The sequence below is a fragment of the Mauremys mutica genome, chromosome 8, assembly GCF_020497125.1.
Source record: "Mauremys mutica isolate MM-2020 ecotype Southern chromosome 8, ASM2049712v1, whole genome shotgun sequence".
Taxonomy (NCBI): domain Eukaryota; kingdom Metazoa; phylum Chordata; order Testudines; family Geoemydidae; genus Mauremys; species Mauremys mutica.
Window position 1 is genome coordinate 1,930,137 of NC_059079.1, and position 19,216 is coordinate 1,949,352.

At 57.8% G+C, this 19,216-nt stretch overlaps 1 protein-coding gene across 2 annotated transcripts in view; it reads left to right on the forward strand.

The window, feature by feature from the left end:
- Nucleotides 1-19,216, forward strand: part of IPO13 (importin 13) — a 59,759-nt gene that overhangs the window by 28,902 nt on the left and 11,641 nt on the right. For both annotated transcript variants that reach the window (XM_045027008.1, XM_045027007.1), the window contains exons 4-15: nt 2,373-2,514; nt 8,644-8,810; nt 9,386-9,506; nt 10,686-10,833; nt 11,217-11,398; nt 12,666-12,692; nt 13,430-13,564; nt 14,207-14,350; nt 14,859-14,939; nt 16,403-16,540; nt 16,971-17,067; nt 18,926-18,978. In XM_045027008.1, coding sequence (XP_044882943.1) covers nt 2,373-2,514; nt 8,644-8,810; nt 9,386-9,506; nt 10,686-10,833; nt 11,217-11,398; nt 12,666-12,692; nt 13,430-13,564; nt 14,207-14,350; nt 14,859-14,939; nt 16,403-16,540; nt 16,971-17,067; nt 18,926-18,978 — 1,435 coding nt within the window. The remainder of the gene's footprint in view (nt 1-2,372; nt 2,515-8,643; nt 8,811-9,385; nt 9,507-10,685; nt 10,834-11,216; nt 11,399-12,665; nt 12,693-13,429; nt 13,565-14,206; nt 14,351-14,858; nt 14,940-16,402; nt 16,541-16,970; nt 17,068-18,925; nt 18,979-19,216) is intronic.

Genomic DNA, 19,216 nt, shown 5'->3' on the forward strand with positions numbered 1-19,216 from the left:
TGAATACAGATAAGATCCTCACCAGAATGCTCCCTTTTACAGACTAATCTCCTTTTAGCCTGGGTCCAGCAATCACTCACACCCCTTGCAGTCACTGTCCTTTGTTCCAGTTTCTTTCAGGTATCTTTGGGGGTGGAGAGGCTTTCTCATTAGCCAGCTGAAGACAAAATGGAGGGGTCTCCCACGGGCTTAAATAGACTCTCTTGTGGGTGGAGACCCCATCCTCTCTCCTATGCAAAGTCCCGCTCCACGATGGAGTTTAGGAGTCACCTGGGCAAGTCGCATGTCCATGCATGACTCTCAGTTTTTACAGGTAGCAGCCATTGTTTACATGCTACCTTGAACATCTTCAAGTAGACTTCTTATGTGGACTGGAGCATTCCAAGATCCATTGTCCTTTAAGTGTTTCTTGATTAGGTACTTAATGTCAACATTCCTTTCTCCAGGAAATGCTCTGCTAAGGTTATTTAGAAATCAAGCCAGTACACAGCCAACATTCATAATATTCATAACTTCGAATACAAAAATGACACATGCATACAAATAGGATTAATACATTCAGTAAATCATAACCTTTACAGAGATATGCTACATGGCATATGTAGCATAAAACACATTCTAGTTATGTTATGAGTGTGTGCGTGTGTGTATGTATGTATATAAAAGCATATTTGCATAAAGCCTTATGGGAGGTACCGTCACAGATGCTAACTGGGAGGAGTGGTAGATATGCTGGAGGGTAGGGATGGGATACAGAGGGACCTAGACAAATTAAAGGATTGGGCCAAAAGAAACCTGATGAGGTTCAACAAGGACAAGTGCAGAGTCCTGCACTTAAGACATAAGAATCCCATGCACTGTTACAGACTAGGGACCGAATGGCTAGACAGCAGTTCTGCAGAAAAGGACCTAGGGGTTACAGTGGACGAGAAGCTGGATATGAGTCAGCAGTGTGCCCTTGTTGCCAAGAAGGCTAACGGCATTTTGGGCTGTATAAGTAGGGGCATTGCCAGCAGATCGAGGGCTGTGATCATTCCTCTCTATTCGACGTTGGGGAGGCCCTGTCTGGAGTATTGTGTCCAGTTTTGGGCCCCACACTACAAGAAGGATGTGGACAAATTGGAGAGAGTCCAGTGGAGGGCAACAAAAATGATTAGGGGGCTGGAGCACATGACTTATGAGGCGAGGCTGAAGGAACTGGGCTTGTTTAGTCTGCAGAAGAGAAGAATGAGGGGGGATTTGATAGCTGCTTTCAACTACCTGAAGGGGGGTTCCAAAGAGGATGGATCTAGACTGTTCTCAATGGTACCAGATGACAGAACAAGGAGTAATGGTCTCAAGTTGCAGTGGGGGAGGTCTAGGTTGGATATTAGGAAACACTATTTCACTAGTAGGGTGGTGAAGCACTGGAATGGGTTCCCTAGGGAGGTGGTGGAATCTCCTTCCTTAGAGGTTTTAAGGTCAGGCTTGACAAAGCCCTGGCTGGGATGATTTAGTTGGGGATTGGTCCTGCTTTGAGTAGGAGATGGGACTAGCTTACCTCCTGAGGTCCCTTCCAACCCTGATATTCTGTGATTCTTATCAGCCACTCCAAGGCCCGGCAAACTGGTACCAGCGTCGGGCTCTTTAGGGCATTGATTTTAGTGGCTTCTCTAGTCACAAGCTTTCAGCAGCGCTGCAGAATAGACAGTATTGGCCGGCTCAGAGAAACTCTGCTGAGCCAGAAGGCAAAAGGAGAGCTATAGGAGAGAGAAGAAATAAGATGGGAAGAGAAAGTATACATGTGGGGTATCCATCCCAGGTGGTTGGAAGTTTAGCCAGAGCCATTAGAGTCAGAGGTGGCAATGTCATCTGGGTGCCTCTCTCTGGCCTGGCCAGGACGTGTCTCAGGCCCAGGATGACCAAAGCCCTCCCCTCCCCCCAGTGTTAGGGTAGATCCTGGGATCCCAGGAGACGGTGTGAGTGGCAGCCATGATAAAGCTTGCTGCAGCAGTTGTCAGTAGACAGCTTATTCTTCTGCTGCTGATTTCCCCCCAGAGTCTTTTCTCTGCAAGCACCTGAAGGGAGTGGAATGTGGAATAGCCCATCCCCTTGTTGTTTTGTTCACCAATTAGGCCCAATTTCTGATACACCCATTTTGGCATTTGATTTCCGGTCCTGCACTGTTCCTGTGTGCCAGCCGTGGTGTTAACGCAGTCCTCGAGTTCCATCAAGGGGCCTTTCTGTTTGGACTAGTCCAGGCTGCCTTGCTGTTGGCACCTTTCCCCAGCAACGTTTGTAGTGGTGGGCTATTGAAATTTTGTAACTTCCACTCACTTCTTCTGTGGGTCCAGTTATCACAACAGTCCTGGTGCTCTCTGCTGTCCCCCCAGAGCCCTGCTGGACCAGGTGCAGCATTGGCAGAGCTTCCTGGCGCTGGTCAACATGATCATGTTCTGCACTGGTATCCCCGGGCACTACCCTGTCAACGAAACCACCAGCTCCCTGACGCTCACCTTCTGGTACACGCTGCAGGTGAGTGACTGTCCCTCATGCAATGGCAGAGCTGTGGGCACCTGGCCAGGTCACTGCCATGCTCCCTGGCTCTATTAGCACCTCACAGCCCACACTGCAGCCCTGTTTGGAGGGGTGGCAGGGGCGAGAGCTGGGAGTCCTGCCCTCCCCAGGCATGGATTGCACTGGGCAATGTTGCCTGGAGCAGCTCATGGCCAAGTCAGGGCTCAGCCTCCACTTGCAACTAAGTGTGGCTCGGTGGCAGAGCTGGGGGGGGCTGGGGGGCCGTGCGTGCAGGAACACACATACGCTGCTCTCTGGCTCAAGGTCACTGCTGTGTGAGCTAGAACACTGGGTGTTCCCCCCCTGCATGGTCCCAGGCATGTCAGGGGAACTCGGTGGCCACTGGCTTAGTGAGGGGCTGCGCACAGATGGGTATTGGGCTTCCTGCTGGTTTATGGCTCGAGTGCTGCACCCAGGCCTTTCCCCTCCATGTGAATGTCTGAAACGGGCCCTTTTCCCCGCAGTACTGCCCCCGTCGGGGTGTGGCTGAGCAGAGCTGGGACCAGAGCCCGGCTCCAGCCGGGAGAGGTCGGGGGGTGAACTGACTGGGGCATGTCACCAGTCAGCCGTGGTAGAGGAGAGGCTGCTGCTGTTCCCTTTCCCTAGCTTCCTCCCCCATGCAGCCCAAACCCGGGCGCCTGTTCTAGTGCAGGGGAGGGGGGGGGCCACAGGTCTGCTTGCCCTTCGTAGAACTTCTGCCATGGCTGCCAGAACTTGCGGAGAGGGGCTTGGTGTGTGCCAGCTGAGGGCTCTCTGGGCAGGCATGTCCTCTAAGTGTCTGCCTGCCTGCCTGCAGCTCTGCATGGCCAAAGTTTGGCTCCAGCAGTTCCAAGCCATTGCAGGAGGGTTAGCTTAGGAACATAGGCCCTGTGGCTCGGTAGCCCCAACCCCACGTTCCCTTGGGGTCTGAGCTGGAAGGAGAGCCCAGCACTTCCAGGGCCTCATTAGCATGGCTAATTAAAACTTCACACCCCAGCTTTGCCCAACTGCAGGCCTGATTGTCCAGCCCCTGGTTGCATCTCTGGCAGTCAGCTGCAGAGGTTGCTGGGGTGACACATTATCTGTTATTGGGCTTGCAGTCTTGTCTCCTCCAACACTGAAGAGGCGTCTGGCTTGGCCTCCAGCAGCACTGCCTGTCTCCTGGAGCCAGCCGTTAGAATCTGATGGCCTTAACCCTGGGCTGTTGGGGTCGGTGCAAGTGGCATGGCTAGTGGACAGGACTGGAGTTTGCTACGGGTCTCCCTCCTCCTGGACTTTTGCAATCTCCCTTTTCCATGTGATGATACAGCAGCTCAATGCCAAGGTGCCAGGCCTTAGAGCCCTCCACACCTTGGCAGGCTTCACTGACTCTATCCCACCCTGTGTGTGCCCTTCCCTTCTTCTGCCCCAGCATCTTCGCTCCGATGAGGAACAGTCAAATGAAAAAAATACCATTCAATTACATCACTTAATGGCAGACAGCTGAAAAGTGACACGTTTTTAAAGTGCTTATATACCAATGCTGGGAGTCTAAATAATATGATGGATCAGCTAGAGTGCCTCGTATTCAGTGAGGATATTGATATAAGAGGAATCACAGAAACTTCTTGGAATGAGGATAATCAATGGGACACAGTAATACCAGGGTACAAAATCTATCGGAAGGACAGAACAGGTCGTGCTGGTGGGAGAGTGACACTATATGTGAAAGAAAGTGTAGAATCAAATGAAGTAAAAACCTTAAATGAACCAAAGTGTACCACAGAACCCTATGCATAGTATTTCCATGCTTGAATAATAAGAATATAGCAGTAGGGATATCTTACCGACCATCCAACCAGGATGGTGATAGTGACTGTGAAATGCTCAGGGAGATTAGAGAGACTATTAAAATTAAAAACTCACTAATAGTGAGGAATTTCAACTATCCCCATATTGACTGGGTGCATGTCACCTGAGGATGGGATGAAGAGATCAAATTTCTAGACACCATTAATGACAGCTTCTTGAAGCAGCTAGTCCTGGAACCCACAAGAGGAGAGGCAATTTTTTATTTAGTCTGACGGGAGCACAGGATCTGGTCCAAGAGGTGAATATAGCTGGACCGCTTGGTAATAGTGACCATAATATGCTTAAATGTAACATCCCTGTGGGGGGGAAAACCCCACAGTGGCCCAACACAGTAGCATTCAATTTCAGAAAAGGGAACTACACAAAAATGCGGAGGTTAATTAAACAAAAACTAAATGGTACAGAGCCAAAAATGAAATCCCTGCAAGCTGCATGGAAACTTTGTAAAGACACCATAATAGAGGCTTAACTTAATGTATACCCCAAATTAAAAAACATAGTAAGAGAACCAAAAAAGTGCCACCCTGGCTAAACAACAACGTAAGAGAACCAGTGAGAGACAAAAAGGCATCCTTTAAAAAGTGCAAGTTAAATCCTAGTGAGGAAAATAGAAAGGAGCATAAACATTGGCAAATTAAGTGTAAAAATATATTTAGGCAGGCCAAAAAAGAATGTGAAGAACAGCTAGCCAAAGACTCAAAAAGTAATGGCAAAAAAAAATGTAAGTGCATCAGAAGCAGGAAGCCTGCTGAACAACCAGTGAGGCCACTGGACTATTGAGATGCTAAAGCAGCACTCAAGGACGATAAGGCCATTGCGGAGAAACAAAATGAATTCTTTGCATCGGTCTTCACGGCTGAGGATGTGAGGGAGATTCACAAACCTGAACCATTCTTTTTAGGTGACAAATCTGAGGAACTGTCACAGATTGAGGTGTCATTAGAGGAGGTTTTGGAACAAACTGATAAACTAAACAGTAGTAAGTCACCAGGGCCAGATGGTATCACCCAAGAGTTCTGAAGGGACTCAAATGTGAAATTGTAGAACTACTAACTGTCATCTGTAACCTATCATTTAAATCAGCTTCTGTACCAAATGACTGGAGGATAGCTAAAGAGATGCCAATTTTTAAAAAGGGCTCCAGAGGTGATCCTGGCAATTACAGGCTGGTAAGTCTGACTTCGGTACCAGGCAAATTGGCTGAAACTATAGTAAAGAACAAAATTGTCACACATAGATGAACATAATTTGTTGAGGAAGAGTCAACATGGTTTTTGTAAAAGGAAATCATGCTTCACCGATCTACTAGACGTCTTTGAGAGGGTCAACAAGCATATGGGCAAGGGGGATCCCAGTGGATATAATGTACTTAGATTTTCAGAAAGCCTGTGACAAGGTTCCTCACCAAAGGCTCTTAAGCAAGCTAAGCTGTCATGGGATAAGAGGGAAGGTTCTCTCATGGATCGGTAACTGGTTAAATGATAGGAAACAAAGGGTCGGAATAAATGGTCAGTTTTCAGAATAGAGAGAGGTAAGTAGTGCTGTCTCCCAGGGGTGTGTACTGGGCCCAGTCCTGTTCAACATATTCATAAATGATCTGGAAAAAGGGGTAAACAGTGAGGTGGCAAAATTTGCAGATGATACAAAACTACTCAAGTCCCAGGCAGACTGCGAAGAGCTACAAAAGGATCTCTCAAAACTGGGTGACTGGGTGACAAAATGGCGATAAAATTCAGTGTTGATAAATGCAAAGTAATGCACATTGGAAAACATAATCCCAACTATACGTATAAAATGATGGGGTCTAAATTAGCTGTTACCACTCAAGAAAGAGATCTTGGAGTCATTGTGAATAATTCTCTGAAAACATCCACTCAATATGCAGCGGCAGTCAAAAAAGCGAACAGAATGTTTGGAATCATTAAGAAAGGGATAGATAATAAGACAGAAAATATTATGTTGCCTCTATATAAATCCATGGTACGCCCACATCTTGAATACTGCGTGCAGATGTGGTCACCCCATCTCAAAAAGGTTATACTGGACTTTGGAAAAGGTTCAGAAAAGAACAACAAAAATGATTGGGGTATGGAACGGCTGCCGTATGAGGAGAGATTAATAAGATTGAGATTTTTCATTTTGGAAAAGAGACGACTAAGGGGGGATATGATAGAGGTCTATAAAATCATGACTGATGTGGAGAAAGCGAATAAGGAAGTGTTATTTACTCCTCATAACACACGAACTAGGGGTCACCAAATGAAATTAATAGGCAGCAGGTTTAAAACAAACAAAAGGAAATACTTTTTCACACAACCCACCTGTGGAACTCTTTGCCAGAGGATGTTGTGAAGTCCAAGACTATAACAAGGTTCAAAAAAGGGCTAGATACATTCATGGAGGATGAGTCCATCAATGGCTGTTAGCCAGTCTGGGCAGGGATGGTGTCTCTAGCCTCTGTTTGCCAGAAGCTGGGAATGGGCAACAGGGGATGGATCACTTGATGATTCCCTGCTCTGTTCATTCCCTCTGGGGCACCTGGCACTGGCCACTGTCGGCAGACAGGACACTGGGCTAGATGGACCTTTGGGCTGACCCAGTAGGGCCGTTCTTATGTTCCTCCGAATCCTCCACGTCCCCAGGACCGGCTGTGGGGTGAGCTGATGACTGGGGCAGCTGTCTGGGAGCCTGGAGAAGGAAGGAGTGGTTTCACTGGTGTTTCCTTGGCCTCCTTTAGCACCCAGCCAGCGGCTCTGGCGCTCAGCCCCCAGTGATAGGGCTGGTGAAGCACTTGCACAGGATGGCGAGAGCCCTGCTGGTCACTTGTGATCTGAGCCCAGGGTTCAGAGATCCCCTGCCACTCCCAGCCCCCTGTGCTGCCATGTTGGCCGGTACCTCTGTGCTGAAGCAGGGACCACTCCCCAAGCAGTGCCTGCCATGCCTTCTGCTGCCAGCAGCCAGGTATGGGCCAGGAGCTCCCCACTGCTGTCACAAACAGACTGCCTGAGGCTAGCCCAGGGAACTTGGGAGGCCGCTGTGTCCTGGAGCTCCGGCTGATGGCCGAGCTCCTTGGCCTGACCTCTCTATGGCTGTTGTGTGGAGGCAGAGCATAAACGCACAGGGCCGTGGGACTGTGTCCCTGCTGGCTGACGTGTCCTAGCCACTCTGCGGTGCAAGCCGCTTCCCTTGCGTGGCAGTGAGGAGAGACGAGGGTTAACCCTGGACTGGGATGTGCCCTGGTGTCTGCCTGCTGTGGGAATATGGCACTTTGCAGGCAACCTCTGCATCTCTCCAGGAGACAGCGGCCTAACACCCCTTAGCGCTGTGCTCAGGCCCTGGGCTCTGTACTGAGTGCCGGGCGAGCGCCCCAGCCTGCAGCACCCATGGCGGTATTCACCAGGCACCAGCCCCTCTTAGCTGGCGTCACATGAGATCACAGCCCACATCTTGCTGTGGAGTGGGGGTGGGGAGAGCCCGAGGCTCTGTCTGGCCTTGCTGGGAGTGGAGCGGAGCAAACGCTCCTGTCTGCCTCTGTCCCCCGCTGGAAAGAGGCAGCAGAATGTCACCATCAGGGTAATGGTCTATTTTTAGCCCCTAGTTCAACCTCTGTGCTCCTTTGCTTTCTGCTCTGCAGCTGCCAAGGTGCTGCTGGTTGTGGGCAGGGGGAGGAAGGGTTGTCAGCTCAGTGCTGGCCGCTCTGATGCCAGCCAGGGCTCAGCCAAGTGGCTGGTCTCCAGGCAGCCCCGAGGAGAGTGTGGAACCCTTGACCTTTACTCTGAGTCCATGTCAGCCCCTGCTGTCACTCAAGGAGCGGGGAATTCTCAGAGCTTGGGGCTGAGGGTGCTGTGGGGAGGAGGAAGTTGTCCCCTACCTGGGGCAGAGGTGGCTGAGTCTTGTGAGCCTTCCCTGGAAGCATTGGCTAAGCAGAGTTTGCATGCAGGGGGCGTTTGTGCCCTGGATCCCAAGCCCGGAGCCCAGTGAAGAGCGGGCCAGGTGGTGTGACGTGGACTGTGAAGGCCAGCAGGTCTGCCACGGCCCTTGGCATCTCCTCCAGGGACACGGCCCCAAGAGCCATCCTTGGCTGGGGCTCCAGCAAGTTCTGCCCGGGGCCTGTTCCTCAGCTGTGTTGGTGAATCTCCAGCAGATCCCTGCTAACCCTGGGGAGACAGCTGAGGGCTCCCAGGATGTCAGTGCTGTTGGGCCCAGAGGTGGGCTGCCTCCTCCTCTCTGAGGTGTGGTTTGTTCCTGCCCTCCTAGGACGACATCCTGTCCTTCGAGCCGGACAAGCAGGCCGTGTACCAGCAGGTTTACCGGCCCGTCTACTTCCAGCTGGTGGACGTGCTGCTGCACAAAGCCCAGTTCCCCTCCGACGAGGAGTACGGGTTCTGGTCCTCGGATGAGAAGGAGCAGTTCCGGATCTACAGGTAGGTTGGGGCCATGCCCTGGGGGTGCCAACGCCCCTCCCTGCCTGCAGTTGTCTCCCCTGGGGGTGACAGGAGGTGAGCATGCTGTCCTGTGCTCAGATGTGCCCTGAGGGGCGGTGTGCGTGTCAGGCAGCAGATGGCAGGGGATAACTGCCTGTCCGATGGGGTGGCCTGACCTCCAGGAAATGCAGAGCCACTGGGGGATCCCTGTGGATGGTCAGTGGGCGCTTTGCTTCCTCAGGGAGAAGTGCGGCGTGAACCTCTCTGGGGGCAGGAGCTGCGGGAGTGGGTTGGGGTTTGGAGCTGACCTTGGGGTGCTGGCGGCTCAGAGCACCTCCAGAAGTGGCTGGGAGATGGTAGAGCTCTCTGTGACAGGAGGGGCAGTGCTCGGCGGTGTGATTCAGGTGGGTGGAGGCACTGCGCCCCTTCTCCCCTGCCAGGGACCCACAGGGCAGTGCTTCTGTGGTAGCTTCTTGGCCAGAGCTCTTTTTGGGAGCGGGGGGGGGCACTGCTGACAGAGTGCTGGGGGGAGGTGGGCAGCACTCGGTGACTCACACGGTGCTTCCCTCCCCCAGGGTGGACATCTCCGACACCCTGATGTACGTGTACGAGATGCTGGGAGCAGAGCTGCTGAGCAGCCTCTACGACAAGCTGGGCCGCCTCCTCACCAGCACAGAGCAGCCGTCCTCGTGGCAGGTGAGCGAGGCGCGCTGGGGCCTGGGTCGCCCCCCTTTGGACAGGGCTTGGCGCAGGAAGGGAGAACAAAAATACCAGCCTGCGTGGGGAACGAACAGCAGAAGCTGTTACCCCCGGGCGTGTGCTGGGAGGCATCCGGAAGGGTCCACGGTGTCTCGTTTACAGGCTCACCATGAACTAGTTAGGCAGTGCCAGGGCCGGGCCGAGCCGGTGCTGCGGCGTGGGAGCCAAGGGAAGGCCAGGGCTTTGCTGTGCTAATCAGCATGTATCTCCTCCCCTTGGCATCCCAGTCAGCCGGCGGGAGAGCTGATTCACAGCCCAGGCACTGCCAGCACTCAGCAGCTGAAGGCTGCAGCCTCCCTGGGTGAGCTGCCCCTGCTGCCAGACTGTCCCCCACGTTCCCTTCTGGTGGGCAGTGTCCGTCTGGAGGGGCAGCGTGCAAGTGGGTGGGCCCCTGCTCGGGCAGACGAGCGCGCAGTGGCTCTGAATCACACACCCAGGGTAGGGGCTCTGGGGGCCCAGCCCTGCCCTCAGTTACCACATTTCTGTACTGATGGACACAATGTGGAAATTATCAGGGGACAGGGCACCCCGGAGGCTTGGGCAGCTGGGAAGGAGGTAGAGGGGCTTTTGGCTTGTGGGGTCAGCCGGCTGTTTCTGCTAAAGGGATGTTGCCACTGGAGGTCCCATCTCTCTGGGGTTGACTCTGTGGCCTATTGCAGTGGGGAGGTGGGTGCCAAGGGAAAGCAGCATAGCCCACAGAAAGCAGCATTCTTCCTAGGGAGAACACCGGGACTCTGCTTTTCACAGCCTAGCAACCCTGCAGGCCCCTGCTAGCCCAGCGCTGGGCTCCCCCACAGCTCTGCCTGTGCCCCTCACTCCTGACCCACAGCCCCCTGCTAGCCCAGCCCTGGGCTCCCGGTTCTCCCCCAGCTCACTTGCAGGCAGTGAAACCAGGCGGCCTTTTGCCCATGTGGGTAACCGTTTAAACCTCTGGCTGAAATTCACTCACCAAGCCCCAGCAGTGTGCCAAGGAGCTGGAAGGTGCTGCAGATCTCAGCACAGGTGGAGCTGCCCTGCCGCTGTGGCCCAGGGCGGGAACCTGGGCAGCGAGCTGGGTGGGGTGCTCCTCGGGGCTGGGGCAGGGCTCTGACTTGGGGTGTCTCTCTGCCCCGGTAGCACACGGAAGCCTTACTCTACGGGTTCCAGTCCATCGCAGAGACCATCGACGTGAACTACTCTGACGTGGTGCCGGGTCTGATTGGCCTCATCCCCCGGATCAGTATCAGCAACGTGCAGCTGGCCGACACTGTCATGTTCACCATCGGTGAGATGTCTGGGGGGGAGGGCTGTGCTCGCCGGGGGGGCGCACGCTAGGGGAGGAGCTGAGCCTTCCCTCTGCTCCTCCTTCCAGGCTCCAGCTGCTAGGCCCTGCTTCCTCCTCCCCACTGGCAGCACTTCACGGTGCAGTGTTGTGCCTTGAGTGCCACAAGCCACTGGCTGCAGGGCCAGGCCTTCTGCTGCCTTGACGCTGAGCGTCTCCCCTCCACCTGTCCTTTCCGGGGAGCAGGGCTGGGATCTGGCAGGGCTCTCCTGGGGAAAGAGGCTGCGCTGCTGGTTGCAGTGAGAGGTAAGAGCAGGATGAGTGACCTGTGGCGTGGTGGCGCCACCCTGCACTCCCTGACCCTGCCTCCCGTCCGCTGTGCGCAGGGGCCCTGTCCGAGTGGCTGGCTGACCACCCCGTCATGATCAACAACGTGCTGCCCCTGGTGCTCCAGGCCTTGGGCAACCCAGAGCTCTCCATCTCCAGCGTCTCCACCCTGAAGAAGATCTGCCGGGAGTGCAAGTACGACCTGCCCCCCTACGCTGCCAACATCGTTGCTGTGTCCCAGGTAAGGCGTAGGTGTGGCTGGGCAGCAAGCGGGAGCCTGGAGCGCGCCCTTGGTCTCCTGAGCCAGGCCAGAATCGGGGGGCAAGGAGGGGTGGGGCTGCCCAGCATGGCACTGGCCCAACGGTGCAAGGGCAGCGTGGGGCTAAGGAGCGGAAGTGGACAGCGGAGCAGGAAGCGGAAGTGAGTAGTGGGGAGGGTACTTGGCAGGCCACTGAGCAAGTGACACCAGCAAGGGGGCAGGACTGCATTGAATTCAGTCTGGGCCTTTGGTGCTGCCTTCGGTGGGGACTGTTCTCCATGCCACGAGGGGGAGCTCTGCCCACCCAGTGGGCTGCTTCCTGAGCCCTGGAGGAGGCGCCTGTCGGGAAAGCCCAGCCCTTCAAAAGCTGCCTGCTGAGCTCCCTTCTGCAGTGCTGCCGTGGGGTGTTCCCTGGGGCCTGCTCAGTGCCAGAGATCAGCCGCTCTGTGCACTAAAGATCTAGGAGCAAAGAGTGGGTTCGTTCTCTCCTAGTCCAGCCTTACGCCCTGGCTAGCTCTTTCAGGGCTGTAGGGCTGCCACAGGGCTCCCGCAGCGCCCTGCCTGTGAGTGGAAAATGGCAGGCAGAGGCCAGGAGCTCACGGGAGCCCCGTCCTCGCTGTTAGAAACCAGGGAAGGCCCCGCCCCAGAGCCCAGTGCTCGCTCACTGCCCTGGCACCACGGGGCCGGCACTCAGAGCACAGACTGGTGCACAGCTGGCATCAGCACGTCCCACACCGGGAGAGCTGTGAGACTGGGGGGTGGTTTGAGTTATCCAGCCACACAACTGGGCCATAGCACGGGGTCAGGTGCAGCGGGAAAGCTCCGACCGCCCACCTTCCTCTGGGACTTGGACTGGTAGGGCCAGCAGGTGCGAGGCCCGGGGACTCCAGAGCTTGGCCAGTTTCAGCCCCACGGTGAACAAGCCGTGTTCAGATGGCACCAAGGGAAGCGGGGTCTGGGCCCTGCCATCCTGCTGGGCTCTGACCCAGCCCTGGGGCTCCCCAGCACCCGGTGCTGCACAGGGGAAGGGAATCGGCCGGAGAGCCCCTGCCCGGGACAGAGATGGATTTAACAACTCCTCCTCCTGCTGCCCCAGCCCAGCGCTCGGGTGCATGGAGAGCCGCACACTGCTCCCGTCTGCTGAGCGGCACAGAGTTGAATTTGGTCAGCAGTTGTAACTTGCTCTCCCCTGGCAATGGGGGAGGGCACTCCTGAGATTCAGCCCCTCTCTCTCTCTCTGCCCCTTTAGGACGTGTTAATGAAGCAGATCCACAAGGTAAGGTGTCCTCCTTCCCCTCCTCGGTAGTGCTGCCAGCCCCCAGAGCAAGGCTTCCCCGGGGCCCGCAGTGCAGCACAGCTCAGCATCCTGGCAAGGCAGAGAGGGGCAAGACCAGGATGGGGGCAGCCTGAGGCAGCTGCCATGCGCTGGCTGTCGTGGGAAGGTGTGGTCCCTCCCGAGGAGGAGCGGGAGACCTAACGGCTGCCTCTGCAGCACAGCTCGTCTCCAGGCTGCCTCCCTAGCTTGACCTGGCAGCAAAGCACATTGCAGAAAGGGAAGCACTCCTCGGTGCGACGCACGGGGCCAGACTGGAATGGGCCTCACAGTTCCTCCGCCCTTAACGTCTGCGATGGCTCCCTGCCACTCTGTGGGCTGCCTACCAGCCACCCCCAGCCTGAGGGGATGGCAGGTCTCCCCCTCTGTCCAGCCAGGAGCCTCTCCACCTCGCCCATTCAGCAGGCAGGCCGAGGGCAGCTGTCACCCCAGAGATGAGTTAGCAGAGGCAGGTGGCAGCCGGAGGACATTTGTTGTTCTTTGCGCCATGGAGGTGGTGTCCCTCTCTACCCAGCTTGGGGCAGGCACTCCTAGCATATTCTAGTCAGTGCTGGGCCTCTCGTCCCGGCCCGGTGCTGCAGCACTTCAGAGTCCCCTGGCCTCTCCCCAGCCCAGAGCTCTCAGAGTGCTGACCACAGTGTGTGCTGGGCCGTGACCTGTCCCCTAAATCTTCTCCCCAGACGAGTCAGTGCATGTGGCTGATGCAGGCTCTGGGCTTCCTGCTCTCGGCGCTGCAAGTGGAGGAGATCCTGAAGAACCTGCATTCTCTCATCACTCCCTACGTCCAGCAGCTGGAAAAGCTGGCTGACGAAACAGTGAGTCACCAGCCCCTGGGGTTCCTCCTCTCTCTGGCCAGCCCTGCCCGGCCCCGCTCCAGCTCGGCTGGCCCAGGCTCCCTTTGGAGGGAGGAGCTGCTGAGCAAAAGGTGCTTTTCCTCCTGGCCTAGCCCCCCATCAGACCCAGAGGTGCGGGGCCCTCGCCATGGGGCCGGCCCTTGGGGTGCAGGTTGCCTTTGCCGTCCCCTCTGCACCGGTGGATCTGCGAGCCTCCATCCCTCACACCAGAGACTCCCTGGGCTCTCATGGGCAGCAGTCCCCTGGCTCCTCGGGGTCGTCCCACGTGGCACCCATGCCACCTCCCTAGGGTGTCCCGGGGCACACTGGTGCCAGACGGGCTGCCTGTTAGCTCTGCCACCTGGCCTGGCTCACAGTAAGCGTCCCCACCTCCTGCTGCTGCCAACAGCTGGGACTTCGCTTCTTCCAGGGGAGGCACACGGGGCTCCCGGAAGTCACTGGGGCTCCTCAGCTGGTGGGGGGGTGTGGTGGGGTGAAGGTGGGGGTGCATTGACCAGATGTGAGGAGTGACTTGGGCAGGGAATCCCGGTGTGGTTCTGGGCTGGGAGAGGCTCCGTCCCAGGTGCAGGCAGGGGGGACTGATGGCTTTGCTTCCCCTGCCAGCCCAACCCCTCCAACAAACTGGCCATCATCCACATCCTGGGCCTGCTCTCCAACCTCTTCACCACGCTGGACATCAGCCACCATGACGACGACCACGAGAGCACAGAGGTCAAGAAGCTGCCTGTGCCGCAGGGACCCAACCCGGTGGGTGTAGCAGATGTTAGGCTCCAACACTTCCCCACCCTCCCTTAGCGACAGGCTCTGGGCGAAGGGCAGCCCTGCTGGGGCTCTCTCACTGCCGCCTTCACCCGCCCACGGAGCAGCTGGCCTGCAGCCCAGCCGGAGCCGCCCCTGCCGGCTGGCAGCGTGAGGCTGGTACAGCCAGGCAAAAGGAGAGGCAGCTAGCGCAGGTCGTGTCCTGTGGATGATGGTGCTAGGGGAGCCCAGCTGCACTGCTTCCCTCCTCGCGGCCTCTCCTCAGCAGCATCCTCGTGGGCTGCTCTGGCTGGTGGCTGCATTGTGGGTTGCCCACCTGGTGGGGGGGAGGAAAGGGTGTCACAGTCTCTGAATGGCAAAGGTTTGGGTCTGGGCCTTGTTTAACACCCACGAACCCTGGACATGGGCAGAGCCCTGTCCGTGACGGGGACTCTGGGTAGGGCAGCTGGGTGCAGTACAGCCGAGTGACTGGGCCGTCCCCTCTCCTCCCTGGCAGGTGGTGGTGGTTCTGCAGCAAGTCTTCCAGCTCATCCAGAAGGTTCTGAGCAAGTGGCTGAACGATGCCCAGGTGGTGGAGGTAACTGGCACCTGCTGGGTCAGACTGACGTGCCATACTGCAGCCTCACCCAGAGCGGGCAGTCCGATGGGCAGGGTGCTGGGTGACACCGCTGGTCACCAGCTGTGGGCAGACCCTTTCTGTTCAGCAGATTGAGGGGCACCAGCAGAGCTGGGGGAACCCTGGGCAGGGATAGCAGGGGGTTGTGGGTCGGGAGTGAGGGGCACCGGCAGAGCTGAGGGGAGCCCAGGGCGGGGCTGGCAGGCGGCTGTGGGTCGGGAGTGAGGGGCACCAGCAGAGCTGGAGGAGTCTGGGGCTGGGCTAGCAGGGACTGTGGGTTGGGAGTGAGGGGCTCCGGCAGAGCTGAGAGGAGCCCAGGGCTGGGATAGCAGGGGGTTGCAGGTTGGGAGTGAGGGGCACCGACAGAGCTGTGGGTGGGGGAGCCCGGGATTGGGAGAGCAGGGGGCTGTGGGTCAGTGAGGGGCACCGGCAGAGCTGGGGGAGCCCAGGGCTGGGCTAGCAGGGGCTGCGGGTCAGGAGTGAGGGGCACCGGCAGAGCTGTGGGTGGGGGAGCCCAGGGCTGGGATAGCAGGGGCTGTGGGTCGGGAGTGAGGGGCACCGGCAGAGCTGAGAGGAGCCCAGGGCGGGGCTGGCAGGGGGCTGCGGGTCGGGAGTGAGGGGCACCGGCAGAGCTGAGAGGAGCCCAGGGCTGGGCTGGCAGGGGCTGCGGGTCAGGAGTGAGGGGCACCGGCAGAGCTGAGGGGAGCCCAGGGCTGGGCTGGCAGGGGCTGCGGGTCAGGATTGAGGGGCACCGGCAGAGCTGAGAGGAGCCCAGGGCTGGGCTTGCAGGGGGCTGCGGGTCAGGAGTGAGGGGCACCGGCAGAGCTGAGGGGAGCCCAGGGCTGGGCTGGCAGGGGCTGCGGGTCAGGAGTGAGGGGCACCGGCAGAGCTGAGGGGAGCCCAGGGCTGGGCTGGCAGGGGCTGCGGGTCAGGATTGAGGGGCACCGGCAGAGCTGAGAGGAGCCCAGGGCTGGGCTAGCAGGGGGCTGCGGGTCAGGAGTGAGGGGCACCGGCAGAGCTGAGGGGAGCCCAGGGCTGGGCTGGCAGGGGCTGCGGGTCAGGATTGAGGGGCACCGGCAGAGCTGAGGGGAGCCCAGGGCTGGGCTGGCAGGGGCTGCGGGTCAGGAGTGAGGGGCACCGGCAGAGCTGTGGGTGGGGGAGCCCAGGGCTGGGCTGGCAGGGGCTGCGGGTCAGGAGTGAGGGGCACCGGCAGAGCTGTGGGTGGGGGAGCCCAGGGCTGGGATACTGTGGGGAGGGAGGTGCATTGCCGGTGGAGTTAATCTGCACAATGCAGCATGCTTCTCGGTCTAGCTGTCTCTGAGCCCGTAATGCTGGCTCCTTCCCTCCCCCTGAGCCAGTTCTGCCCTGCGCGGTGCTGGGTGCGTGCTCTGAAGTGTGACTTACGAGGCCCCTCCTCTCGGCAGTCCGTCTGCGCCATCTTTGAGAAGTCCGTGAAGACCCTGCTCGACGACTTTGCCCCCATGGTTCCCCAGCTGTGTGAGATGCTGGGTCAGATGTACAGCACCATCCCTCAAGCGTCTGCGCTGGACCTCACTCGGCAGGTAAGTGTCAGTGCTGCACGGCCCCCAGCGTGTGCCAGGCGCTGGGATCTCAGAGCTGGGGCCAGAACCCCACTTGCTGTTTTTGCTGGCTTGGCCTCTTCTCTTCTCTCCAGTTGCCTCCCTTGCTCCTGCTGCGCGAGGGCCTCCCACACAGGCCTCACGATCCAGCCCTGCTGCTGGGGGCTGATCCCCCCACCTCGGAGAGCAGGCTGTGTTGTCGAGGTGAGCCCCCAGCTGCTCCCTTGGCCTCCAGCACCCTGTAAGCGGGGAAGGGCAGGGGTCTCTCTGCCCGTCCAGTCTGGCCGCAGGCCAGGCATCGCTGCTGGGACAAAGCGAGGCCTGCAGCCAGGCTCGCAGCTCCGCCTGGCCGCCCTGCAGCCCTGGCTGGGTCACAGGCCACCCATAGCTTCCATCCCTCTCTCTCTTCCAGCTGGTTCACATCTTTGCTCATGAGCCTGCCCACTTCCCTCCCATCAAAGCCCTCTTCCTGCTCGTCACCTCCGTCACGCTCACCCTCTTCCAGCAAGGTACGTGTACGAGCTCTCCCTCCTGCTGGGGGCCTGGTCAGCCTGTTACGTGCATGGGCTCTCGGGTGTCTTCCCAGGAATGGCCATTTTCACTCCTAGCCAAGCTCACGGGGCCCCCTCTGCTCCTGGGAGGCGGGTCCCTTCCCCTCCGGCCCAGTGGAAGTGATGGGCATCTCCTCCCGCAGCACAGAACTGAGAGTTCAGCTCACAGCCCAGCCCCACGCAAGCCGCTGAGAGCACGTTCCAGGGGGCTGGTGTACGTCGCAGGAAAGCAGGGCCTCAGTCCAGGGTTGAGGGTGCCCTGGAGTAGGGAGCGGCCTCGCTGGCAGTTCTAGCCGTGCCTGTGCTGCTCTCATGGGACGAGGCGCACTGGCTGGCACCAAAGGGTTAATGTAAAGCTGGTATCGGGGTTCTTCTCACAGGCCAGTGGCGTTCTAGTTACCCCGGCACCCAGCAGGTGCAGGAGCAGACAGGGACATCCCTCTTCAAAGCTCCTGCTCCCCTTCCATGGGCTGACCCCGGAGCCTGGGTTCCGTGGGGGCAGGGTCGCCCCGACCCAGCCCAGAGCTGGGCTCTCAGGGGTTCTGCTCCCCTGGTGTGTGGTGGAGCTGGGAGCTCTGGAGCCAGCCCTCTCCGCTTTCTCCCACTGGTGGAACCGGGTGCACGGGGCCCCTGGCCTCTCAGACCATGTTGGCTGTGCTGTGCGCTGCCCCCCACCGGGTTTGGGGACATGCAGCCAGCCCCTGCACTCCCTGGCGTGGTGTGCCCTGAGCCCTCGGGGGCTTGCTGGGGTGAGGGGCCTGTGCTCACGATCTAGTTCTGGGTCTCTGGCAACCGGCTGGGCCTGCTCCCCTGGAAGTCGGTGCAGAACTCTGCTGATGTCAGCGGGAGCAGCCTCGGGTGGGGTCCCAGTGGGCACGGCACCCCCCAGGGCAGCGATGGTCCCGACTCTGAGGAGCGGGGGGTAGAGAGCCTCACCCGTTTCAAAGGGCTGGGAAGTGAGCGAACCAGCCCCAGGGGAGACTGCCTGCCCGAGTGCAGCCCAGCGCCCCGCCCATGGGGGCTTCCCCCCTTCAGGATACAGGGACCCTGTTCTGTGGCAAACAGCCCTGAGCCGAGCAAGTGGATGCTGCGTGCGTGCTGGCCGTGCCTGCGCAGGGAGCTGGACTGAATGCCTCACCTGTGTTAGCGGAGAGAGGCTTGTGTAGAATCAGAGGCCAGGTGGCCGTCCCGTGGAGTTCGCGAAGCTGTGAGCGCTAGCACGGAAGGGACGCGGGGAGCCGGCTCTCGGGTTCCTGCACGCAGAGTGGATCGCAAAGCCAGCCGAGCGTCTGGGGAGCAGGGCCGGGGAGGGTGGCTGTTCCGGAGGCTCCGGTGACTTGGGCCCCTCCTGGCCTGTTGAGCATTTGCTGAGGTTTGTCATTTATTTGTAGTTATTTTTTCAGGACCAAATGGTTTTGCAGACTCCCGTTCAGTCCCCCAGTGCAAACGCTCTAACTCTCCTTGTGGAGATGGTGCCCAGTGAGCCCCCCACCGCTTCTCCTCCCGCTCCTCCTCCTCTCTGAGACACGAAGAGCTCCTCCCGGGCGCTTGGCCGCAGTCCCTGGGGGCTTCGGACCCTTTCCTTTGCGGTTTCTTTTTGTTCTTGGGTTCTCCAGTTTCATGATTTTTGTATGTTTTGTTTCTTTAACTTGCTTCAAGCTGCTCATGTCCCCCCCTCCTCCCCCCTCGCACTCCTCCCCCGTCCCCCCACACTCCTGTTTTCACTTGTAAATTCTTTCCGTATCACATAACTATATGATGTTGAGTTGCTGTTTGTATGATTTTCTCTTAAGTTACATCTTTATTATATTTTTAGGGCCCAGGGATCATCCTGATATTGTTGATTCATTTATGCAACTCCTGGCACAGGTGTGTTTTAGTTTCTTATTCATTCACTTTCTGTTCTCTCTCTTTCTCTTATTTAATTCAATTTAAACCTATTTTTAGCTTTCTGTTGACAACGTTTTTTTCCTTTTAGTTGAATATCGAGTTTCTCCATCTGTTTCCGTGGAAGTTGAAAACAAAACATTCTCCTTTAGTTCTGGGTTTGCGCCATCCCCCGGGCAGTGCCCTGCTCTGCAGGAGCCTCGGAGCTGCCGCCTCCCGG